This window comes from Cajanus cajan, chromosome 7 (assembly GCF_000230855.2).
Source record: "Cajanus cajan strain Asha chromosome 7, NIPB_CcT2T_4, whole genome shotgun sequence".
In the NCBI taxonomy this organism is placed as follows: Eukaryota; Viridiplantae; Streptophyta; class Magnoliopsida; order Fabales; family Fabaceae; genus Cajanus; species Cajanus cajan.
Window position 1 is genome coordinate 48,229,732 of NC_138523.1, and position 26,632 is coordinate 48,256,363.

Consider the following 26,632-nt stretch of genomic DNA (forward strand, 5'->3'; position numbering starts at 1 on the left):
TACTAACCCTAGGCAAAACGACGTCGTTTTGGGCCATTTAAGGGTGGAAAAAAAAAAAAACTAACCAGACTCGTGGACTCGGTCTCAGACTCGCGATTCTGACCGAGTCTACCTGAGTCAGACCGAGTCTACCCGAGTCTACCAAAAAACGAGTCTATGCGCGAGTTAACTCGTTTTGCTACCCTAGACTCGTAGACTCGTACGAGTTTACGAGTTGACTCGCAAGTTTGACAACCATGATCATGACACTGAATGGTCACGATATGCAAATTCAACAACTTTTATCACCAATATCTCGCAGGGTCCACTATCCTGAACCCAAACTTTCTATATCATGGTAGTGATGAAAATCCCCACCAATAACAATGTATGCACAACCCCTAGCAGAAAACGTAACTAAATTAAACTGCATCATGAGGAGGATTTTCACACGGATTAATAGTATCTAACTTAAAATGACTATTATACAGAAGTCTCTAAAAAACATGGCAAAATTTTTCTCTGTTCTGATACTACAACATTGCAATTAGCACGTAACTCTTGGTGGCAATACCATGATCAAGTGAAGAGAAATCTCGTCAGAATATTCAATTAAAGCATTGAAATTTTAACCAAGGAAGACCATATCAACATGTGAATCCAATATGTTTCTTCTGCTTTTGTTGCCAAGTAGTGCCTTTCTCTGTCCTGCTTCTGTCAACTGATTCCAGCAACAGGCATCACATTGATCAGGAGAAACTAGTCCCTGCAAAACAACAGATATTGACCTCAATAAACATATCTATATTCGGAAACTAGAGTTAAATCAGTCAACTTAGATTTATAAAGAATGAAAGCAAAAGGTATTAAAAACATATATACGACTACGAATACAGAGATACTTGTTGATGTGGTTAAAATCAATGCTTGTGCAACTACTGCCAAAATGGTATGCATAATAAACGAGTAGAATATAGATGCATCAACATTGCAATCTGAGGATAAAGGTACGGAAGCTGTTGGACAAACACCCTGTATGACTAAATTCTATTGATTTCATAGCAAGGAAGACCTATTTAAAGAGATCAAAATATCAAATCAAATCCTATTTTCTGATATAGCATATTAATTGTATCATAAGGTGTATCATGGAGTGCTAGACAAACCAAAATACTTGTTCCTAGCCATACATAACATATTTAAATCCAATTTCGTAAAACCAAAAATCAAAAGACACTTTTTCACCATCATATTATCTTCTGAAAACCATGAAACATACAATAAATTTACAATCTGCAGATTCAAGACAAGCTGTATATTTAAAAGATCAACAACACCATATAGGTGAGAACAAGGCTTTAAATGACCCACATCAAGTTGTACAAACTCCACAATCTAAGAGTTTTAAAATATGACAACACTTTTGCAGTTACAACTATACTATGAACTATTCATTTTAGGCTTTTAGCAAAACAGACACAACTGAAACATAATGAAGACAGACAGACACTGATTCTGATGTCAATGGATGCTAAATTTCTATTACCAGAATATGTTCATAAAAAAGATAATTTCACAGCATTAGTTGAACCTGTAACTTTGTAAAATTAATATCAAAGTGCCCAAAGATTTTGATTAGCAGCCTTAAAGCTGTGATCATCTTACAAATGAACAGGTTCTACTAAGATACAAGGAGTTTGAACAGCCGATGATTATGTAATGAATAGAGGTTGATCACAAGATAGTAAACAAACATCAAATAACTAAGAAATATATAGTTATTTTTATTTATGACACACAATGCACTGGTGCAACATGACCGAGCAAGGTTACATACTGTAGTGATGCAAATTGCAACATGGAAGTGCAACACACATTATATTAAATTTAATATAATAACAAATAAAAACAATAAACAGTGTATGAGAAAGCAAAAACTTATAAAACAGTATTCTCATCATATTAATTCCACCAATCATTCAAAATCCAAATGTATTAAAACATCAAATACCATAAAGATGTCAAAGTTGAAGGAGTTCAGGAATTAGGAACCAAAATACATTCACATCATAAGAGTTTAATAGTCATAACATTCTTCTCATTCCTGATCAAGAGATTCAGCAAAACCACTAAACCAGAGCATTTTTTCCTTGAATATGATGCAAATTTCAAGCCTTTAAACAAGCTATCTACAAGATTGTCCGACATTCACATTCAATGAAAAGGGACAGCACAAAAGAAAGGAAGAAGAAAGGGAAAATAAGAGACAGAGCACCTAGGTAAATGTAAAAGGGTTGAGTCTCTGGGATTGTGTTCCTAAAGGCAAGAGGTTTTCAATATGAAGAAGTTCATCTAAGGAATCAGGTGACCAAATGTATTCACCAAAAAAAACATAAATGACCAGTATAAAGACTTCTATCGAGCTACAATTCAAAAGGCAAGCAGAAGCTCAGAAAGGTTGTTCGCAAATTTTATAAATACATGCAGAAGCTTAGCTTTGAAAGAGAAGGCTGTAAAAGTTCTGAACAGCTGCTTATGTTTCCAGCCTATCGCTCTAAAAAAAATGTCAACTTCTATTTGATAGATGCATATGAAAGTGATAACTAATTTTGAAAGAGAAGGCTGTAAAAGTTCTGAACAGCTGCTTATGTTTCCAGCCTATCACTCTTAATTCTAAGTTATACTTATTCAACCTTAGATGGCATTCCTGTCCTGTCATCTGAGTATCCTACATCCATGGAAATTCAAAAACGACACAACAGGAGCAGGACAGGAACATGGTTACGGACAAGCAGTTTTAGATATGGAGAGGTATCAACTCCATCCAAGACTCCCCCACCCTTTTTTTTCTAGCATAAGAAAAATAACAGAGAAAAATGTTCCTCAGCGACCTCATTTAGTTAGAGCTAATAAATCTCTACTCATAGACCTTGCCCTGTCTCTTTTTATAGACTATTGTACCAATGATGCGATAATAACTAATATCACTTTATAATCAAATGCTATGTAATAAAGCAAAGGGAAGTGTCAAAAGGAAAATAAACAAGAGATAAAGTCCGTGTGGTTTATGTGTGTTTGGATTATGTTATTCTTTATTTTAAAAAAGCTTACAATCAAAAGTGTTGCCAGCCAATCACCCTAAAAATTTCGCCAATACAAACACACACCGAATATTAGCTTGCAAAAATAAACGTTGAACTCTTTGATGTTACTAACAGAGAAACCAGCATAGGTACAGAAACTACGATATCAAAGCATGTTTGAACAAACACCATATAAGATTCTGTAATTAATGCTGCATATCACAAGAGTTTACTTACCAGTACTTTATCATCCCATCCCAGCCACAAGTTGCTACCTTGCTCTGTTCCAGGGGATGCCACTCGCTACCAATGCAAACACCTTCGTGACACTTGAGAGTTCTGAAGACCTTACAACTCTTCCAGTCCCAGAACCAGCACTTCCCCTCACCATCTCCCGACATGACAAAACGTCCATCAGGAGAAAAATTGACCTGACACGCATATCCAGCCACAATATGTCCAGCAAACCTCTTCTTCTTGTTAAGTTGGAACTTCTCCCTGGTGCTGTAAATAAGTATCTGGTTATCCAAGCTCTGCGCGGCGAGCCAATTGGCATTGGGGTGAAGCGAAATGGAAGGCATTGAGTGCATGTGGGGCTCACTAATATACTTTATCACCACAGGAATACCAAATTCCCACACCCTGAGTGACTTATCATCACTGGATGTAACAAATCTCCTATTGTTATCAACAAAGGTGATGGTATTCACAGCCCCCAAATGCTGATCATACTCCTGAGTTATCTGCCCAGTATTCATATCCCATTGAACAATCTTCTTATCACTCATTCCAGCCAACAAAACATTCTGCTTATCCTCATCAGGATTAAGCTTCACCACATAAGGGATTTTCCCGGTGGCGAAAGTCGATATCACCTGCCCCGTCTCGGTGTCCCAATACTTGATATTCTTGTCATAGCCAGCACTCAGAAACTTGGTCCCATCATTGCTGAAACAAATATCCCTAACAGCCTTGGAGTGCCCCATGTAAGTCCTCATACACTTGCCAGAATTGAAAACATCCCAAATCTTAACCTTGGTATCCATGCTGGCAGAGAGAATCAAATGGCCATACTTGGGGAAAAACCTAATAGCAGAAACCCCTTTGGTGTGTCCACTCCAAGTATGAACCAATCTCTTGGGAATGTAACAATGGTCATTGCTAGCTTTTGCATCCTTGGGAGGTGCAATCCAAGACCTACCCTGGTAATCCCTCTCTTCCTTCCCATGAAAAGTGCTCTTATCCTTAACAACCTCAACTTTCTCCCCTCCGAAACCGCTTTTCTCTTCCCCTTTCTTCTTGGCGTACTCCTCCGCGTATTTCTTCTGCTCCTCCGTCAACTCACCCTGCAACCCTTCCTTCTTCCCCGCCCAGGGGCTCTTCTTGTTCTTCAACAGCCACGCTTCCGAGGCCGGGTTTTCGATCTCTCCGGCGACATCGTCGTCGTCGTCGTTGCCGTTGTCGTTGTCGTTGTCGGCGTCTTCCTCGGACGCTTTCTTGTCGATGCGGCGCTTCTTCTGCTCGTGGCGGGGGATGTTGTAGACGGAGACGGCGTTGTTGTGGCGGAGGGCGTCGAGGTCGCCGACGTAGGTGTTGGCGGAGGGGTCGGCGGCGTAGCCGAACTTGTGGAAGGTGTTGTACTGCTCGTCGAAGAGGAAGGGCTCGATGGCGGCGTCCTCGACGAAGCCGAGCTTGTGGTTGCGCATGCCCTGGGCGATGCCGTCCTTGGCGTAGGGGTGGGCCGGGCCCTGGATGGGGGCCCAGAGCTGGTCGTAGGAGGGGTTGAAGCCCACGAGGTGCTGGGTGGGGTCGATGGGCCTGGAGAGGGCCGAGGAGGAGGTGACGGTGAGGGCGAGCATGGTGTCGTCGACCTTGGGGGCGGCGGAGCGCCCCGGGAGGAGGCGCGGCGGGGAGCTAGGGTTTTCGGAGGGGGAGTCGGGATCGTCGTCGGCGTATTGGTGAAGGAGATCCATTGTGTGATTAGAGGAATTGTATGGTTAATGATGAATGGCGAGAGCGAGAGCGAGAGCGAGAGCGAGAGTGTGAGTGGGAAGAAGTGCTTTTACGCTTGCACCCGAATGTTTTGCCTCCTCCACCCTTTTTTTTTTTTTTTTTAACCTTCAAGACTTCCACGATCTGGATAACAAATGCCATGTTTGCTTATTTAGAATATACATGTATATAACACTAAACAAAGATTGGACATATTGCCGTTGAGAGGTTAGTCTTTAATAAAAATGTTTAGTTAGTTTTTTTTTTCTTTTTATGAAGATTGCATATCAATAAAAATAGTAAATATTTTACTCCAATAATATAGTGGTAGAGGATGGGGAAGGATAACTAAGAAAAAAATTTGAAAATCAAGTCAGGGTGTCTCATAAGTTCTTAAAAGACCTTAAAAGGAGGATTAAATCAACTACAATGCATGCAAAAATGAGAGAGAAAAAATTTGTATTAGGAAATTATGGATAGTATTGATAAATAAAAAGTTTATGGCTAAATTTTAGTTGAACGAACCTTTTAATTAAGCAAATTATTCTCTTCTTTTATTAGGGTTTTGAATTAGTTGAACGAACTTTGGTCGAATGATTGGTTTATTATCAAATAGTGTTTTTTTATCAAATATGAAAATAATATCTCTTAAAAGTTTTACAAGCAAGAAAATAGGTGGATATCTATTTCCAATTCAATTTAAATTTTCTACTTTCATAAAAGTCAAAATCCAATTATTGATTACGTCGATAAAGTGTGAGTTGTCCCACACGGACCAAGGAATGAGCTTCCTTGATGCAAGCGAACGATTCAGACAAAGGGAGGAAGTGAGTCTCGGGTGAGGACCACACACCAAGGGACAAACCAATCTCGGAGCCAAGGACAAAACTTCCTTAAAGTGATGGAATGACTCAGGGTTAGTGCCTATAGAGGGACTAAGGGTCTAACATCAAATAGATTATCGCTATGCGATTGCATAAAAATTCCTTAATTCTCCTCACACTGAACTGCAAACCTTTGCAAAGTAAAAAAGGCCATTTTGGCCTCTATAACAAAGCCCTAAAGACCCAAATTTGTTGTGTTGCCTACTATAAGGCAATGATTCCTAAAGGGATTTGAGAAGGCTTCTGCCAAAAGAAGTTGTACTTTCAAGGCCACCATTCCAAACCAAAGGAAAATAATGATAAATTAAATAGTGTGAGTTCCTTGTCGTTCATGTCATCTTAAGTTAGTTAATAAATAATCTCATTTAAGACTTTATAAATTATTTTTTAAACGTTTGATAACTTTGAGAAGATTTTTGGGATTCTTGGTTTAAGCTTTAATTCTTATCAAGGTTTTCTTAAATCATGTGGCGAATCTTCATTGATTTTCTTCTCTCTTTTTTTCAAAAACGTGGTGATTTGCTTGATTTATTTTTGTTAATTTGTATAATTTTCTAATTTTTGTTTCTTGAGTTCTTAATTGTAGAATTCTCAAAAGTGGTTGAATTTTCAATTTTGAAAGGATGAAGGTATTTACATGATTACTTAAAAAAAATGTCAACTTCTTTTTGATAGATGCATATGAAAGTGATAACTATAAATTAGGACAATAACTATTTTTTATACATACACCACTTTAAAGGACACACTTTCAAACTAAAACAAGATGTGAGACTAGCCAAAATTCATGTTTTTTAATAAATTTCAACCAATTAAAATTTGTGTTTAAAAAAGTGTCACATAGTGTATTGTTACCATTTCTCTACCATTTTATACTTGATATATATAAAACAAATGATTGAAAAATAAATGTTTTTTTAATAATTAGAATACTATTAACAATAAAATGTTTTTTTATTAGATTTTTACTTAGGCTGACTATTAAACGAGACTATGTCAAAATAATAAAAAAAATGAAGAAAGATAGTAAATGAAATACATCATCTAACAAAAGTGAAGTAAAGAATAATTTCGGACGAGGAGAAGTTAAAAGAAAAATCACTTTTGAGAAAAAACTTTAACCAAAAAGAAGAAGTAAGATACTTTAACCAATGGAAGTAAGGATGACAACGAGGTGGTGCGAGTATAAGTTTTAATATCTTCATCCTTATACTTGTTTTTGTATTCTACACCCTGTCCCCATACTTAATGAGTATGGGATCTGTGTTCCCATTCTCACCCATTGAGTATTAAGTATACTTGTATTGTCTCCGTTCAAAAATTAATTAAATATTTTTATAAAAAAATATTAAAAAAATAATTTAAATATAGATAAACAATTACAAAATTATGTTAATTAAATTTCGTTTAACATAATTTTAAAGTAGAATAAAAAACATATAAATGTCAAGTAATTTTTTTAAAAAATAAATTGAATTTCTAGAAAATTAAAGCAAGTATTAGGTTGATATGTGTATACTCATTCCTGTACCCAATTTAATAAATTGAGTATTATCCGTATTCAGTCAAACTAGATATTATTCGTCAATGTCAGAACAGGTTTGAGTATTATTTACAAGTATGAATTTACTTATCATCCTTAAATGAAAGGTACATTTAATATTTGTATAAAGTAATGTTATGATTAATTGTGTAAATTTTAGACCTTTCTTTTTTGTTTATACTAGCCTACAAAGTTAGACTAAAAAATATTCCTATAATTAATCGAGTAGTAAATACAATGAAAGGATCATAGGAAAAAAACAAGAAAATTATTGGAAGATAACCAGTAGTGCTGGTTAATAAAGCTATCAAAATAAGTTTCGATTTGTAGGCCAATTTTGTTGACCTTAAAAATAGGTTAGGCTAGGTTAAAAAAAATTATAATTGCTCATAAATGTTAATCTTATTCACCTTAGACATGATCCACTTAAGTTCAACACATGATGGGTTAGATTGCCTACTTAACTTAATTACACTCCGTCAACTCAACCCACCAATGATCAACTTAATCATTTGTTATTATATATATATATATATATATATATATATATATATATATATATTTGTTTTTTAGATGAAGATAATATTGATGTTAAACAAAATAATATTATTATAGATTTATTTGCTCAAATCTCCAATGTAGTTTAATATTGACAGACAACCAATTAGATGACATAATTTTCTTAATGTTTTATTGTTTTGATTATCTAAAGTCGTATATTTTTTAATTAAATTTAATATTATATTTATGACATTTAGTTTAACAGTTTTTTATTTTAGATTACATGTTATTTTAAATTAAAATTTATTTTAAATCAAATTTTGTTATTTAAATTAAGTGGGTCAATGGAATGACCCGTGAAGTTAACCAATTCGCAATGGACAGAGTCGAACTAAAAAAATTTAAACATTTAAAAAAGTGGACTAGGTTAGATCAACCAACTTAAAAAATAGATTAAGGTGAATCGGATTAAATAAATTGAACTAGTCATATTGAACAATAATCGTGCGTGGAAGTGTAAATCATCTCTATTTTTTATTGTCCATCTTTTTATTATTATAGTTTAAATGTATAAAAGATATTAATATTAATTACAATGGACAATGTCGTTTATATATATATATATTCACAATTATAATAAATAAAAAACACGAGATCAAAAAAAAAATAATAAATAAAAAACAAGAAAATGAAGAGACACTTGCAAGGTTGGATGATTAGAAAGTAGTTACTAGCATTGCCACACTCCAGACACTAGAAAGAAATTATCGGTTTCATTTCATTTTCCTTGTTAGTATTAGTTTCCCGCCAGGAGGGACTAAATTTAGTTTACCTTTACAAATTTCTGGCTTTGAGCCTCTGTTAGAAGATAAGACAAATTACTTAGAAGAACAAATATCTCGCGACTTGCGATATCATAACTCCATCATCCATGGCCTCCATCATCCAACGAACACAATGGCAACTCTTCTCCCCGTAACCGCCACTCCCACTCTCTCCCTCACCAAAACCCTCACTCTCCCTCTCCACAAACCCTACTCACTCTCCTATAAATTCAACTCCCTCGTCTCCCGCTGCTCCCTCTCCGACCGCGAGGAGCACCGCTGGCTTCGCGAGGAGCAGCGCTGGATCCGCGAGGAGCAGCGGTGGCTCCGCGAGGAGCAGCGGTGGGCGCGCGAGCGCGAACTCCTCCTCCGCGAGATCTCCGAGCTCAAGCTCCAAATCCAAGCGCTGGAGCGTCGCGCTCTGACGCACGACTTGTCTTCTCCGGCTTCCGTCTCCGACGCCGTCGCGAATGTGACGTTGCTCTTGCAGGTGTTGAAGGACAAGAATCTGGTTCTCGAGAGCGGTTCGAGCGTGCGGAACACGGAGGAAGAGGAAGAGGCGGAGGAGGAGAAGCGATTTGAAGAGGTCGTGGAGCGTGAGAAGGAGGTTGTGGTGGTTGAGGAGGTCGCTGCTAGGCTTGAAAAGAGGAGCGCGTTGCGGAAAGGTTCTGAAGGCGAAGAGGTTCGACATATGCAGGTCCGATTTTCCTTTTTTATTTTATTTTATTTATTCGCCTTTCATTGTTTAATATATTTAGGTTAGGTTGTGCTCGTGTTTATATTCCGTAAAAACTTATAGAAGAATAAGATAAAATAAGAAAGTGAAATGAATTGAGTTTGTTGCATCTGGAATGAACTTATGCACTTGATTTTTCTATAAATTCTCTTAACTAACTTTTTTAAAAGTTGAAGTGCATATATAGATCTTAGTTTATGAGAAGCTCGAATCATTTTACCTTCTTATGCACTTGATTTTTATAGAAACTCTCTTAGCTAACTTTTTCAAAAGTTGAAGTGCGTTAATAGATCTTAGCTTATGAGAAGCTCGAATCATTTTACCTTCTTGTTTCGATTCTTATAGCTGATTATGGAAAAATTTATGCAGACGCGATTTTAGTTATCCACTAGTACGATACTTGATTTGTTCCAATTCGCACGATGATTATTGGTTCAACGTGGAATCTTACTTGATGTGTTGAAATAACAGGAAGCGTTATTGAAATTGGGGTTTTACTCGGGTGAGGAAGACATGGAGTATTCAAGCTTCTCTAGTGGAACTGAGCGTGCTGTGAAGACTTGGCAAGTTAGTATTGTTCTGAATAGTATATTATTTATGAAGCTTTTGATGAGAAGAGAGTTTGAATTAATTTTCATTATAAACAGACTATTTTAGTGATGTAAATATATATACTGTTCTCTATACCGTGCTATGCTTGGACATTTTTGTTTTCTTGATTTTGACGGGTGCTTGATGTTTGTTTAAAAGGCTGCATTTGGTGCCCCTCAGGATGGTATCATGACAGCTGAACTTCTTGAAAGGCTACATTTGGAGGTAAGGACCAAGGACACGGGCAGCGCAACTCAAGACAGACAATCTTCTACTGTTTTACCGAAGGTATGCTTTGCTGATTAAATCCGATGTACTATTTTCTCCCTCTTGAATGCCTAGAACTTGCGCAATATTTGTGAGTTTATCTAAACGCGTTGTCCAAAATCACTAGTAACTCCAGTGCTTATTTGGATTCCCATAAAAAATCACCAAAAAAATAAATAAAATTTGTGGAAGTTACTCTAACCTTGATTAATGTCTTCTACAAAGACGTGGAACCCAACACACGGTTAATCCCATGTGTTTGGGGATCAATCACGTGACTCCTTGGTCCTAACTAAACAGGATAGTTTGTGTATTCTTGATGGAAACCATAATATATATTTCTTTAGATTTTATTAAAACATAATTTTGGATATTTTTCTTTCTGCATTAATTTTCTTACATGTTTTTACTGAATTTTTTGTTTTTGATAGAGTGCGTCAAAGACACACTCTCCTATAAGTTTAAGCTTTTGGCTGGAGGCCAAGGACTGGTTTTATTATATCTCTAAAACAACAGCGAGACGAAATATTCAAACTGTTAGATACTTGTTTGTATCTTTAAAATTTTGTGAATTATATAGGAAGGTGAAAATGGAGCTGCAGTTGCTTTCGTGACAGAAATTTCAGATGTTCAGCAAAAAGTAGTGAAAAGCGATGAAGGAGCAGAAGTCTCTGATCGGCGAGTTTTTCTCCTTGGAGAGAATCGGTGGGAAGAACCATCAAGACTTGTTGCAAGTGGTGGAGTTGATAGGAGCAAGAAAAAGGATGTAATGACAAAATGCCTTCAATGTCGTGGGGAAGGTCGCTTGTTCTGTACAGGTATATAATTTGCCGCATGTATTTCAATGAATCTGTCATTATCCCATAGTGGGTTCATTGATCATTATCCCACTATTAAGATTTTAGGTTTGGCGAAGCCTGCTCATTTTCTTCATAAATTCAACATTCCAGTTCACATGGGTTACTCAAACACAGCCTCAAAAGTTTTATGAATTCTGGGCTCCCATTCTGACTATTCAAAATTGTCTCTCCTTGAGATTCGATTTGTAGACCATTGGAAAGTCAACCATAATATCTACAGTCATTCCAACATGGTCATTGCTATCACATGAATTTAGGAATTGATATCTTGATAGCAGGCAATACCTATTGCCCCAATGGGGCAGTGATAGTTGTAGCTATTTAATCTCACATTCAGGTCTCTTACAATGACCAACTCTAAGGGCAATCATACAATTAGTTTCTGACATATTGATTTCTGTATGATACTGGTTTCCTAAATGTATTATTTATGATCAACTGTGGAATTCTCCAGTCAAGTTCCATTTCTTTAATTGCAGAATGTGATGGAACTGGCGAGCCAAATATTGAACCTCAAGTAAGGGATGCATAAGCATTTTAAGAAAATTTATTTTTGTAGTTACTTTACTGTTCAGCACAAGCTCTTGAACTTATCAATGAATTCTTTGATGCAGTTTTTGGAATGGGTGGAGGAGGGTACAAAATGCCCATATTGTGAAGGCCTAGGGTATACTGTATGTGATTTATGTGGAGGGAAAACTATGGTATAGGTATGACATGCATTTCTTCATTGTTTCATACAGGTATATAGTTATCAATATCAATGCATCACAATTTTTGTATACCTATATGTTTTATTTTCAGTTCCTGATTGAACTGATAAAGATACGCAATCCAAAACAAATCTTATAGTGAACGTTAGTGCAACCATTCAAACGGTATAGTATATTATTTAATCATCAAAACCTAGAAATAGGAACTTAATATTTGAGAGATTTTCAGGGCTTAGGACTTGGGAGCTTTACAGAGCTACGTGAAACTCTGCGGAGAAACCTCGCAAATTACAACGTAGATTAAACGGTGCATGCAATTCTAAACCTTCAGAATAAATGAGGTCTCAGGTCATATACCATTGAGTACACTTAAACATACATTTTTCCCTTGTCCGAACTAAACTTCATGATTTATTAAATCACAAAAATATGCAATGCTCTGTTAATTTGTGAATGTCATCTCGAATACTATTAGGCCATAAGCTAAAACATATTTATGGTTGACGAGAATGGCAAATCAAGGACTGGATATAGGCTCTTATAGCAACGTTTGCTATAGTTTGAGCAGTCTCCGAAAGTTCTTCGAGGGAACTTGAAATAAAGGTGAAGTTTGATGGGGCTCAATCAAATACTTGCCACTGAACCTATATCTTGATGGCTTCTTTATTTGAGCGACTTGAGATTAAGGAGCTTTAGATACACATATATGGCAAATGAGTAGTAAAATATGAGATGAATAAAAGTATGTGCGAATTAAAATGAGGTTAGCTACGAATAACCATGATTTTTTAACAGTGTCAATTTGTCATTATAATTTTATAATGTGATTGTAATTTTGATCCTTGTGTATTGCATTTGTGAAATTTCCCCCCATGTTCTAATTTTGCAAATTGGGTACTTTTTATTATAATTGTGTAATTTTAATCTTTCTATTAAAGCTCACATTAAATATTTAATAAGTTTTGCTGGCATAACACTAGATGATAAGTGATAACTTGTGGACGATATGATAGCTAACATGTTTGATGTATATGTTGATACGATTTATTTACACTTTTAATTCTTCATGTATGCAATCCTGAAAAATTGACAATGCAATTAAGCCATGTCACGTTAAAAAATTTGTTAAATATTTAACAAAAGACTAATTGCATAATTGTGAATTTGTGATACCTTAAGATCCAATTTGTACTGTTGTCATTTGAGAGAGCAAAATTGTGCTACATGAGATGACAAAAATGCATTTAATCTTGCTTTTCCATTCTTCAAATTGTTGGGTAAACCTTATACAACGTTTCATCCTGAGATGTGGTTGCTGGTTATCTTGCTTGTCTGGCGTTGCCCCATCTAGCTGGTTCCTAAACCAGCATTCACTTGGAGAATCATTTAATTTGATTGCAGGTCCATCTCTCTTGGACGTCTGATATCACTACATGATGTTACACATTCTTGCGCAGATATTTGAGATGTGGTAGCAAATGTTTTTACCGCATTTCTCTTGCTGTGTGAATATCCAACCGCTGCACTTGAAGAAAACAATTGAACGAGATTCAAGAAGCTGCAGATCACCTAACATCCACACATTTCAACGCAACAACAATACCATATCGATCACCTAACATCCACATCGGTAATTAAAACTATAAGCATCTTGGCAAGTGAACTGTGAATTCCCGTTCTTGGAGAAATCAAAACAAGTAACATAATTAACTTAAAGAAAATAAGGAACTAAATCACAAGACGACACCGTAACTAAAATGTCGATTTGACAACTAACGCTCGAGTCTCCTCAAGTTTTGCTTGGAGCTATATGAAACAATTAGATAACATTTTCTTATAACTGTGAATGAAGTATTTAATTTCCAATCTATAAATCAATGGTCGGGTTTGAAATGATCAATCGTTTCAGCTCTTTAAAATAAATAAAATTAAAATCTTTTAAAAGTGTTTTTGGTTGAGCTCTTATGGTCTTATTAGTTTAACTCTTATAATTACAATTTCAATAATATATACTATAATAATAATGTAACCTATTAATGGTAATCTTGTTTGATTATCGGTTTCCATCCATTCTTATTTGTTAATTTGAATGGTACTTTTTTATATTTCAATTAATTTATTCCTACTACCAATAAAATATTTTTCATTAATTGACTTTGTTTTTGAAAAACCCATACAAAATCCAGTAATTGACTCATTATCAAAAAAACTCAACAAAAAATATCGTCCCAAAAAGTTACTGGAAAACATTTTTCTAGTTCTACGCATTGCCACGTATTGAAGTTAAAGACTTAGTATTGAGAGCTCAAATAAATAAGAATGTACAATGTTAATAGTAATCGTGAAAGGTAACCTATGTTGCCTAAGCTAGAAGGCTATAAATATTACAAGTTACAATGGAACTATGCTTATTTCTCTCAGACCTTGACCGTCATTATCAACAGCTTCTGCAGGTGAGGAACAATGAGAAATTACCTATACAAAAATTTTATGTGCTTACATGTTAACTATCAGCAAGCGCAATGGAATACAGAATTGCTAAAGCATTTTGCTTTTGTTGCAATCTTTTTCACACGTGTTTCATGATGTGAGAATCCTCCAACAACAGGAGATAAGTGGATTCTGTCCATTATATTCATTTTAGGGGCCTCAAGAATTGCCTTGGGCCGATTTATTGCATATTGCATCCCCCAAATTGCTAGTGGCCTCATATACATGAGGGACCGGTAGTGCCCATCCATTGTCCAAGCCTCTGGAGTCTGAAACCAGTACCTGTCATGAAACAAAGAATTAATTTCCCAGTAGAGATGGAATAACAGCATACAATTTATTTATTGAATAATATGTATGAAATAAAAAATAGCCGTAATTTTCTTGTGTGAAGTACAATATGCATGCATGAAGCACACTCAATCTGTATATTTTGTGATATTGATAAATATTCATTGGTTTATGAGCGTGACTTTTATTTACACATCGAGAAATCCAATCACTTCACCAGACACAAAAAAGCAAGAATGCAGGTGACCCACAAACAATTATGGAACCGGATGCTCTGCAGTATAGATTCCATGCAGTTAATGTTTAATGATAGATGATTTTATAATAAGTTTTCTTTATTTTAGATGAATATACAATTGCATCACCATGCAGTTGCTTCTTAACTGCAAAGGATCCTAGTTCAACAATTATAGAAGACAGTGGACATAAGAAATTACCCATATCCATCTTCTGACCAGCCTGCTAGAAATATTCCCTCAGCAGTTGTGAAGGCCTCTTCTTCCATTCCCGCAAGAATCATAGTAGCAGCAACACCATAGGTCACACCAGTCCATACTTCTCGAGACTGCATACAGGTCTCATCCACCTTACCGTTGGGATGCATGCCATTTACAGCACCCATCCTGCCTCCTTTAATCTTCATTACATTGAAATCATAAACCTTCCGGAGAGAACTTTTGATTTTGAAATCATCAAAAAGGGAGGGCAGCCCTGAGGATGCTGTGTACCATTGCCCAGCCAATTGATCTGCTTGAATGGACTTACTGTTACCACTTGATCCACTGTCGTAGTTAAAATAAGAACCATTCCACAGCTTTTCTTCAAATGCTGGCTTAGCCTTCAAAAACTTCCTTTTGCATTTTTCTGCAAAATCTCTGTCACCTAGTTCATGGGCCATTGCAGCTGCAGCTTGTAGAGCAGCAAGCCAAAGACAACCACAGTAAGTGCTCACGCCATGGACTGTCCACGTATCATATGTTTGATCAGGGAACCCATCATTCTCGATGAGACCATCGCCATCTCTATCAAATTGTTCCATGTACTCCATTGCAGCACGGACAGCAGGCCACACGTCTATTCCAAATTGCAAATCACCTGTTGCAGCAAAATCTCGATACACCTGAAGAACAAATTTTGGGTTCAGGTCCTTCCACTTGCTGGTATCATGAATGTTATAGGCATTCATCTCATACCATGGATCATGTGTCCCTAAATCATGTGGAACTGCCCCATAAACCTTGCGAATTCCACAGTTTCCCTCTGCCAGAAACTTTACTTTTCTTCCATCTTCACACAGGACAGCTCTAGCAAAGTCACGCTGTATATTTAATTCAATCTTAGGAAAGAGCTCAAGAAGGGCAAATGAGGCATAGAAGTGCACATCATATGTGCACCACATGATATATTCCACTCCTTCCAAGTACAAGAACCTTCCGACATCATCATCACATTGTTGATTCCTTGTCGATACGGAATGCAGAGTACTAGTGGAGTTTCTTTTTCTGAGAGTATCAACAGATTCATTTTCATGGGAAACATCTCCATTTAGTTTTTCATCCACATGATTATGTCCCGCAATAGCAGCAGAATCATATGTACTATTTGTTGTACTCTCCACAACTGTCCTCCTTCCATTGTCCATTTTAGCTTCAATTTCTTTGACAACTGTATTTTCCAACTCCCTTACCTGATCTTGGTCATTTCGCATATTTGAAGATAACAAAGGAGAGTCTGGCAGAAATATTAAAGCAGTCTTAATGATTTCATATAAACTGGTAATAGGCATCTCAAATAACAAACCAGGCATTCATTGAAAATTAAACTGAAATACAATATCCATGTATTATATACATACCAATCCAAATTGTTCCTCCAGCAACAAGAAAGTAGAGCTCATTAAATAATGTAAATTTGTACCTGTAAAAATAAATTTTAAATACATTATGTATCTTCTTCTTATCCAATAAGAGCCAAAGTAAGTTGATTAGATAGAGGTCCGTTTGATAAATCAAGGTAGAGGAAGACATGGAAAGACACAAGAGCATACATGCTCAGTTCAAAGAATTTCAAAAAAGAGTGTGTTTTACTAAATAACAGTGTGATTACATCTGACTCATGAGTCCCATAAACCCAACCGTTGAACATAGGAAACTGATTACTATAATGAAAAAATTTGGGTATGTATTCTAGAGCAGAAAGTGTAAGTTTTTTACAAGTAAGCTAGAATAAATACAAGTTTTCCTTCGAATGTTTGATAATATAATAATAATAAACTGGAAACTACCTAAAGCATGCAGACAAAAATATATTAAAAAATCGGTAATACTTGAAAATACTAAAGAGATTAAACTGAGAATTACCATTCTGGTAGTGTCTCATCCTTAAGAATAGGATTCTGCCATTTCTCAATCTCTTCTTCCCACCAATTGTAATCTGTTCAGAATTCAAAACCTAATAAGGTCTTTAAAAGCGCAGATGAAAGCATCAATTACTTCAGAAGCATTTGTACATTTTTTTTTTCTTTTTAAATGTGACCATATACAACAGCAATGCAAGTAAACAATAGGCCTGGAGAATATCAATTTCTATCAAATCATACAACATACGTGTCAATGCATCATGGGCCAAGTCCATCGCAGCATTCTCAGAAGTCCCATAAAATTTTGTATATCTCCTGCATTAAAAGAATTCAGCATACTTAAGTTATTAAAACAAAATTATACAAAAGAAACATCTTGGGTATTAAAAAGTTTAGCCATTCCCAAATAAAGCAAGAGTGGCACAATTAATTTGAAAATCTAGTAGTTTTATTTAGCATAATGAGTCTGTTTGTTTAAATTTTTTTTTTTTTTTAAAAGTGTTTCTAAATATGTGTTTTTTTTTAAAAAAATAATTCTTTAAGAAAGAGTTGTTTATAAAAAAGGCAGAAAACTGCTTATTTAAAAAATAAAGTTTAGACAAACACATCAAAAAATAAAAATAAAAAATAAAAAGTGCTTATTTTATTTAAAAAAAATGCTTTTATAAGAAAACAATTTAAACAAATAGATCCAATGTAGTACAGCATAACAAAGCAAGATAATCTAATATAATAGTATTTAAGAGCAGGAGGGAAAGAAAACCTTCATAAAAGCAAAAAATAAGAATATAATATCAAGAGATACAATGGACATTTTCACCATATATGCCTCTAAAGTAAAGGGAGAGTTTGATCACTTGGACAATATACCATTAAAAGTGCTTCACTTGAGCAGGCAGGTATATTCATACAAGTATACGACTATAATTCATCTAAGATATATAAAAGTTGTTCAAGGATAAATATTAACTACCTAACATATTCTTGTATAACATTGATTACCTGTTGAAAGTGCTACCTTTCACGAACTTTACTTTTGGAGATGACCATGCAAGACTAAATGCAACAGTACACTTTCCATGGGGTTCAACCCATGTGGAAGCTGCAACAGCAGCACATAGTGTCTCTCCAAGTGATGAGGGCATGCTAGGTCCAGAATTGAAATTCTCCTGCTCAAATTGCCCATCCTTAAAAAAATATAATCATAACAATCAGAACCATTTCTGTATGCTTTTCATACCAAAAATATTTGTACAAATATCATTTAGAAACCCCCAAAAGAGGAGCAAACAGTACCTTCACCATTTTAGACCACATGCCTTTTGCTGTTACGCTACTTCCTTCAGACAGCCCAAAACTTGGCAAAACAGAAACGCTAACATTCTGTGTCTCACATGCAGCTATGGCAAACGTAACAGGAGGGTTTCCTTTAGATGTCCTGAAACATTGGAATAATATTAAAAATATATCCACCAAAATCATCACTTACATAGCAGATTAGGGGACAGGAGACCCCAATTACAAATACATACATACTCACCCACACATGTATTTATTACACATATCTACATGCACACAAATATGAACCTAATATGAACCTAAGCAGTGGAAATTGTAAAATTGAGTAGAAACTAATTATAAACAATACAAAAAGAATATTACTGCATAGGAAAAAGAAAATGGTAGCATTGAATAATGGGAATTTTTTAGTTCATCTGTACAAGTTCATTGAAAATCCCTAACCAAAAAGATAATCCAAAGGGAAAACAATATATTTCATTGAATAATTCAGGATGCTCAATTCTTCAATTAGGAAAGTGCATGTTTCAATAATTAAAGAACCCCTGCTGATTTACAAAGTAAGAGACTAACACACCGATATATTAGAGATCTCCCTTAGTATTTAAGGCATTGACAAATCATGTTGAATGATGTCTATTTAGAGATATACTTGGTTAGGTTAGGTTTATCTGTTATGATTTTTGTTTTGATGGGCCACTAATCAATATATGTAGGAGGGGAAAGAAAAGGAAGAGCGGGCTTTAAAGTAGTATAAGCCTGTTGGTGTGCATGAGAGAAGAGGAAAAGGGAGTGGAAGAGTGGAGAAAGTGATCAGAAGAGTGAGGGAAATGCCTAACAGATTTGGCAGATGACTAGAGAAGATTGGATAACCATAATGGTAATGGTGAGGCCATGAGGGAAATCATATTGACAGCTGAACATGAGGTGGGTATCCAAGGATTTTCGGGTAGTGGAGGTGGCTATTTTTTCTTTCTTCTTTTCATTATATCTATACCTCTATTACTGATTTCAGGTTTATGGAGAATTTTTTTGTTGTAAGTAGCAGAGCTCACGACAGAATGGGTGTGCTAATGTTAGGTCATTAACTGAAAGTATCACATCGTATAGCTTGAGTGTAGTGTTTAATGAGATAGTCATTGTATTGGTGCCTAAATGGTGTAAAATGTTAAAATGAGCAAGGGCCCTCACATTTTTCTTGACAAATGTGGGTAAAGAAGCTATTCTAGGATTGACTGATTAGGTTTGGCACATGGAATATTGGTATTTTGACAAGAAAGTCTTTGAGGTGGTGGACACCATGATTTGGAGAAGGATTAACATCAAGTGTCATTAAGAAATGGGTTGGAGAAAGGGCCAGGGAGCTAGACTCAACAGGATTTGAAATTTAGAACATAGGGAAAGTTAGATGAAAAAACATGGCTATTATTATGGAAAAGATTGTAAAGAGAGCATCGCAGTCGCAGATGTGAAAAGATTTGGATATATAATTTTATCTTCAAAATTAATGATTGCATGGGAGACTATCAATATTGTCAACACTTATGCATCACAAGTAGGATTGAAACTCTGAAGCAATTTTGTAAGAAAAGCTTTGGGAAGATTTGAAGGGAAATATTCTCATAGGCAGTGATCTAAATAGTCATATTGGTTTAGAGAAAAGGAAATTTACAGAGGTTCATGGTAGTTTGGTCTGGAGATCTAAACAAGTAAGGACAGTTTATTTGTGATTTCTCAATGGCATATGATCTCAATATCATACCTTAGACAAGCTGGGAATGAGCTCTGAATAACAGTAATAGTCTAGGGAAAGGCAACTTTCTAGTTCTTATCATGCTCAACTTGTTAATAAAGATAAGCAAGAGCACCTTTGGACTGTTCGGATCCTTTATGCCTTTGACTTATTAAGCATTTGCATTTAAACAATAAAGAGAAATATGCAAACCAACCGTCATATAAAGCTATAAGGTTTGTTAACTTGCTTGTGATGTAGAAGTACTCCGGAGACTCCATCTTCAGCTCTATAAATTAAAAATAAAAAAGGAGTTAAAATACTGTTTAAAGGTTATTCTATACAGAAGCTCATTAGATTAGAAGAAAAAACTTACTTGAATGGTTCGTTCACATGATCTCCTGACAAGTGTGAGCTTCCACCAAGGGAATTCTGCAGAAAATTAATATTGATGGTTATTTATCCATGGCCTAGATATTGTTCCCCCTTCATTATTCAACCCATTCATATCTTTTTTGTGACAACTGAAAACAACACTTGAGAATAAAATATCTTACCGCCCAAGTAAATAGAAGGCTGACTTTAGCTCTTTCCTTACCGGTGTTCACCAACTACCAAAGAGACAAGTAAAACTTTTTAACAAGCCTAACAACACAGAAACTAAACATGGATGAACATAATAATATGAAACAAATGCACCATATGGAAAATGTGTGGTATATCATGTTCTTTGCCCACTTTGCTTAATGGAAATTTATTAAGCACAGTAGTTCCAATAAAAGACATGACCAGAGAGGGAGCTTTGGCTTCCAAAGGGATTACCAAAAGATGGAATGTGGTTCAATTCAACAAATGAATTGAAAACAGGAAAAAGGATTTCTTGAAAACATCTTAAGGGGTCAAACGAGTCAAAATCAAACTGAAGCCACTGATTTGCCACAAGCAAACAGCCTTATACAATACCTCTGACACAATTTTTCATGAGAGGACCAAACATATACAGTTGAATTGCTATTTCATTCAGGACATTATAGTAGATGTTATGATAATTTGACATAAATAAGAAAAATCCAATTAACGTTTTCAACTAGAAGCTAAACTACAACAGCTTGTTCATATTTTGTACCATAAGATGTCAATAAAAAGGTGAAAAAAATAGTAATGAAGTGAGCCATTCCATTATTTTGACAAACAACTTTAAGTAACAATAGTAAAAGAAAATTACACACCGTATAGACAAAAACAGCAGCTGGTAGACTGCTTTCTCTATAATTATGTGGTATGAATGGAGATATCTGCCGGCAAGATATTTTTAGTTCTGGATCTGGTTCACCTAAGAATAAGAAAACAGCTATTAAACAAGAATTCATGAGGATCATACACATTTAGCGAAAGAAGAACCAATATAAATGAAGATACCATCGTAAATTGTCCAAGCTCTTGGAAACAAAGCATGGTAGGTTGAGTGCTGGCCACTTAGATTCCATCCCCATGATGATATGCCCTGATCATCAGGTTTTCTGCTAGATCTGAAAAGCAAATCAACATGAAAATTTGAGTCCATGGGTAAGTATATATATATATTATATATATATATATATATATATATATATATATATATATATATATGAAACACACCCAAAAAAATCAAACTCTAAGCAGAATCCAAAGTTCAGATTATATACATTGCCAGACAGAAAAGTAACATTGTGCTAACTTGGTTGCTTTTGTCAATCTACTCTTGGGTGTTAAATGGATAGCAGTTAGCAGTGTAGTCAAAGCTTTGTAGGATTTTGTGTTATGCCCTTACTTATTACTTATAGATCATATGTTCATTCTGCAAAGCCTGACAATTGTTTTCATAGTTTGAAACTTTTCTTGAAAATGAAGCAATCTGCAAAACTTTGTTTTTTCCCCCATATATAAACCAGAACTTCATTTAAGCAATTTTTGGGTAGAAATGAAGGATATTAACTTATCAATCATTATCATCCAAGTGAACATCAGATAGTTTTATGAAGAGACATATCGGATCTAACTGTACCAATGATATTTGCCATTGCTAGTGATTAGTATTATCTTGTTAATTGATTGCTGAGATATAAAGATGATCATATTGTAATACGAGAAAAGAAATTGATAAAAATGCTAACTAATGTTTCTTAATATGGTTGCAAGAATGTCATATTGATGAAAGATTGTTTTCCAAGCTTCTACACGGACACCTTACCCTAAACCTTCATGCTGGCCGGGAGCCAAAACTGATGCAAAATTTTTGTTTCCTCCATCTCTACTTATAAAAATCTGCAACAAAGTAAATGAACCTTATATTTTGTATTATAAACCAGACCTCAGAATTGCCATAAACAGTAAACATCATTCTGGTTATAAGGGAAAACCAGAGGTTTATCGTTTTAAGCTCTAAAGCTTTAACACTATCTTTGAAGTAAAACACATAGTTACATACAAAGTAAAAACTAGTGAAACTAGAAACTAAGTTCCACACCTTTTTTCTTTTCAGCACACAGCTCAGGGATCTATTCTCATTAGATAACAATTGATACTAATAGAGTTAAAATGTTCAAATACAAAACTCCAATCTTATTTGACTAACTTCTTTTTCTATTTCTTTTTGCAAAGAAGCACCCTGACTCCTCACTTTGTCAATCTTCTTTTTACTGTTTTTCTTTTCCAAGTTAAGATAAATTCTTAACTTTTTTACATGATCAATTTGTGATCCATACCAATATCATCATAACTTAAAAAAAAATAGTTGTTATAATTGCAAAGTTCTGGGACACTACAAAAGCATTCAAAAGAAAAATTGTCAATTTGCAATATTGGCTATTTGGTTCAATATTTACTAAATCTTTTTTCATGTCTAATCCCAGAAACAAAAATCAAGCCTTATTCCAAAAATAAAATAAACATTTTTTTGGAGAAGATTTAAATAGTTTTACTTTAGAAGAGTTTAATGTTTATTTGAACTTTTGTGTTAACTTCTTCATCTGGTTTACAGAGCCACCAAGATTCCTTTAGTTGTCTAAGTAATTTTTTCACCGAGCAACCAAACAAAGGCCATTTCGCTGACGTAATGTGCATACACTTAAAATACCTTGCATAAATAAAATTCTGTCTGTTAAGGTTCAGCAGAAACAGAATAACCAGGGATAAAGGGATAAAGAACAGAGAGAGAAGAGAATATGGTTGGTTGGGGGGATATGGTGTATCTGTATAGTAACAGAAGTGGGAAACTTCTCCAATGGATTTTCCCTTTACAACTGAAATAAGGCTTGGTAGTTGGTTCTACATGCAAAGAGTCAATGATTTCCCATCACTATTTCAGCATCTTCTATATAACTGTCTAACTGCCTCCAACCCTCAATATAAGTATATAACTGTCTAACAGCCTGACCAACCAACTCAACCACTGACTAACCATTCCACTGTCAAACTTTTGTATTATATATTTTAATATACCTTCCAACAACTATCCTTATTCTGTTAATAATGTGCATTATAATTCTATATAATTCATTTCAAATGATACATTCTGAACACATCAGTGACAAACATATGACACAGGGAAATAAATCCATGCAATTAGAGATGATTATATAGCACGTCAATAGTAAGTGGAAAAATAGAACTCACAGAGAACTGATTGGCCATGACTGGTGATGCTTCACATGAGCTAGGAATAATTTGCCATTGTCGGAACTCACCCCTAAATCCTCTTGATATGCTGCCACTCCTGTATAGTCATGTTCAAATAAATACAAGAAGAAAAAGGTTATGGCCAACAGATAAACATATTTGTAAATAGTAACCTATTAGCCATTTGAATGGTTATTAGTGAGTCAAACAATTATTTGGTAGCTTTCAATTGGAACAAATCATACCCCATCCCTCCAAGTGGAACTCCTTGAGATGCAGATGGCTTGCAACTTTCTCTAGTGAAAGGATCAATAGGTGCTTTCTGCATAAATCAGGCCAACAAAATGAAGTCTGGAATCCTAAGTTTAAACAAATTAATCTAGTGTATCCACACACAGAGAACAATGAATGACCAAAAAATGAAGGAGAATTTGGAATTTACCCTTCCATGAGAAGCCTCTTCCCTAACATATGACCAAATTCGAATGCCTAGTCGAACCTGGAATTTTAAAACACAATTGACAATCAGAACAGATAGAATAACATTAATTTGAAAATTATTAAACCAGTGAATCACCGTTAGTTAGAGAAAAGCACTTGCCATTTTTATAGCTTCCACAAAAGTTATTCTAAATTCTTTAAGAAGATTGGCATGGCTGTTTAATCTCCTTCTCCAAGCTTGTTCCGGTGGAGCAGAACTATCATAATCAAACTGCAAAAACCATGCAAGGGGCACAAGATTACTTCAACAGTAATCAACTATCAATAACACATGCGACTGTAGCACCAACCGTTAGCTAAAAAACAATATTCGTTTGATTCACACTCTCTTTCTTCCTTCTTTTTTTCTTCATCATTTAATAGTATTAGGTAGAGCGTATTTTCACGAAGAAACACGAAATTCAAAGTCAAAATCACACGCAAACGCTTAATTTTCAGATATCACAAAAATGCGAGGCATCATCAGAAGACCAGGACAACAATTCACCAAAATCAAAGCACAACTTAATAAACAAATAATAAAAACACCATCGAATTTCGAAATTTCCAAATGAAATCAGTTATCACCAAAACAAATCAGCTCCATAACAACCAGATAGGACAAAGCAAATTAAAATTAAAATTACGTTACATAATATATACCAGCTGTAAAGTGGATTTACTGATATACTCTTGAGGAGGCCACGAATTCTTTCTACAATGAAAAATGTTGCCGCTAACCATCTTCCGAATTCCGTTTCAACCACAACACAACACAGAGCTCTCTCGGAACAACCAGAGATCAACCGATAAAAATAAATAAGCAAACGAAGAAACAAACTAGCTCGTAGCTCTCCAAGATCTCGCTCACAATCGCCGTAAAACGCGGTGATGAAATACTCTGCGTGTGCGTGTGCGTACGTGTGTTTTTGAAGTAGGATTGAAACAGTGAAGGAGATCGAATATCTCGTGATCGATCGAAGAAAATACGTGATCGAATATCACGTGATTGTTTCTGAGATTCGATGCGGCGTGGTGCGAGGCTGAGCAACGCGAACGATGCGTGGCGACACGAGAAACGCCGCCTGTGCCACCGAGTCAGTGAATCGCCTCGGGATGCTAACTCAGCAGGAGAAAGAAAAAGAAAAAACAGAGAGAGAGAGAGAGTGAGTTTGAAAGGTAAAATAACGAGTTATGTTGGCCACTACTATTTAATTTTATTTATTTTCTCTCTCTTAATAATTAAGATTAAATTTTGTGTTCGTAAAGTTAAAGCATAATATTTGGTGGTGAACAAGTTTCGTTTGGATGGAGGTGAAAATCAGCATTCACTCGCTTTCGTCCGTCACTTTCGCTTCATCACTTTTAAATAACGGTCCACCTTGATGTCGGTCTCACAGGCAGGCTATGATTTTCGTATTTTTCCTCTTCCTCTTGTGTTATTTAATATTTTGTGGTCATATCAAATATTGTTGGCTGCTCAAAGTAAATAAATTAAATAGTCTGCACGCGTGTTTGGAAACACGCTCGTAACACCTCTTATGACTCTAAATGACGCTGTTCAAACGTGAAAAATAACACTAAATGTGCCTTCAGTGTCCAAACACGCGCGTCTTCGCCAAGCGACTTGGTAAGTTTTTTCAAACTAAACACGCGGAAGGTGGGAGTTGTTAGTGCTCTTTTCATTTGGAGGAAACGCCATCCACAAATTTATAATTTTTTTTTTTATTTTACTAGTATTTTAATAAGAGTTAATCACTTATATACTGTCAATCCCAAGCGTGTGGTTCGGGAGTAGGAGTTGATCCACGCCTTAAACAAGGTCAGAGGTTTGAATCCTGCCTTGTGTATGCAGCCACGTTAAATCTTAGGACCAGCTATTCCACCCTTTGAGATGCATCCCTCGTATATTTTAATAGTGTCATGTTAGTTGCTTATTTAATAAAATAATAATAAAATAAATAATTTTAAAAAATATAATTGGTTGTCAGTGTAAAAAACTTTACACTAATAATGTATAGATGATTAACTTTTTTAATAATACGGGATAATATTTTTTATATATATAAATTAATATTAATGATTATAAATATAATTCATCATAAATTAATGTTTTTAAAATTTATAAATATATTATAATTAAAAATTATAATTATATCCTCTCGACATTTTGTTATTTTGAGTACTCATTATTAAATCTATACCTTCAAAATAATTCAATATTTATTTAGCTTGAGACTCTAATTTGATACAAAATATAGTTATCAATAATCACGATGAAGCATTAAAATAGGATAGATAAATTTTTTAAAAATCTTTTAATTTTCAAGACCCACAAAGATATAACAGTT

The 26,632-nt window shown here is 35.1% G+C and overlaps 3 protein-coding genes across 9 annotated transcripts; 1 reads left to right on the forward strand and 2 right to left on the reverse strand.

Moving 5' to 3' along the window:
* Nucleotides 1–381: 381 nt before the first annotated feature.
* Nucleotides 382–5,208, reverse strand: LOC109805039 (Transducin/WD40 repeat-like superfamily protein). Of its 2 annotated transcripts, XM_020366973.3 has the most exons (2): nt 3,300–5,206; nt 382–745 (listed from the first exon to the last, which is right to left on the reverse strand). In XM_020366973.3, the coding sequence occupies exons 1-2, from the start codon at nt 5,033–5,035 to the stop codon at nt 739–741; spliced, it is 1,743 nt and encodes a 580-aa protein (XP_020222562.1). In that variant the 5' UTR covers nt 5,036–5,206; the 3' UTR covers nt 382–738. The 2 variants fall into 2 exon arrangements, with proteins under 2 accessions (XP_020222562.1, XP_020222563.1); XM_020366974.3 differs by lacking the exon at nt 382–745 and having other exon boundaries at nt 3,296–5,208.
* A 3,598-nt stretch (nt 5,209–8,806) lies between these two features.
* On the forward strand, nt 8,807–12,846 carry PTAC5 (plastid transcriptionally active 5). Of its 6 annotated transcripts, none has more exons than XM_083059916.1 (7): nt 8,812–9,503; nt 10,014–10,109; nt 10,293–10,421; nt 10,981–11,218; nt 11,740–11,777; nt 11,875–11,970; nt 12,203–12,846. In XM_083059916.1, exons 1-6 carry the CDS (start codon nt 8,940–8,942, stop codon nt 11,968–11,970), a joined length of 1,161 nt encoding a protein of 386 aa, XP_082916042.1. In that variant the 5' UTR covers nt 8,812–8,939; the 3' UTR covers nt 12,203–12,846. The 6 variants fall into 6 exon arrangements, with proteins under 6 accessions (XP_082916045.1, XP_082916044.1, XP_082916046.1 ...); XM_083059917.1 differs by lacking the exon at nt 12,203–12,846 and adding an exon at nt 12,065–12,116; XM_083059918.1 differs by lacking the exon at nt 12,203–12,846 and having other exon boundaries at nt 8,808–9,503; nt 10,314–10,421; nt 11,875–12,116.
* Nucleotides 12,847–14,250: 1,404 nt separating this feature from the next.
* On the reverse strand, nt 14,251–25,658 carry LOC109805189 (Beta-glucosidase, GBA2 type family protein). The gene is made up of 18 exons (XM_020367193.3): nt 24,945–25,658; nt 24,403–24,513; nt 24,244–24,300; nt 24,047–24,123; nt 23,799–23,898; nt 22,375–22,448; nt 21,564–21,673; nt 21,374–21,477; nt 20,702–20,755; nt 20,521–20,576; nt 20,395–20,433; nt 18,410–18,551; nt 18,116–18,300; nt 17,361–17,428; nt 17,115–17,187; nt 16,610–16,671; nt 15,192–16,485; nt 14,251–14,745 (listed from the first exon to the last, which is right to left on the reverse strand). Exons 1-18 carry the CDS (start codon nt 25,023–25,025, stop codon nt 14,484–14,486), a joined length of 2,949 nt encoding a protein of 982 aa, XP_020222782.1. The 5' UTR covers nt 25,026–25,658; the 3' UTR covers nt 14,251–14,483.
* Between the last annotated feature and the right edge of the window lie 974 nt (nt 25,659–26,632).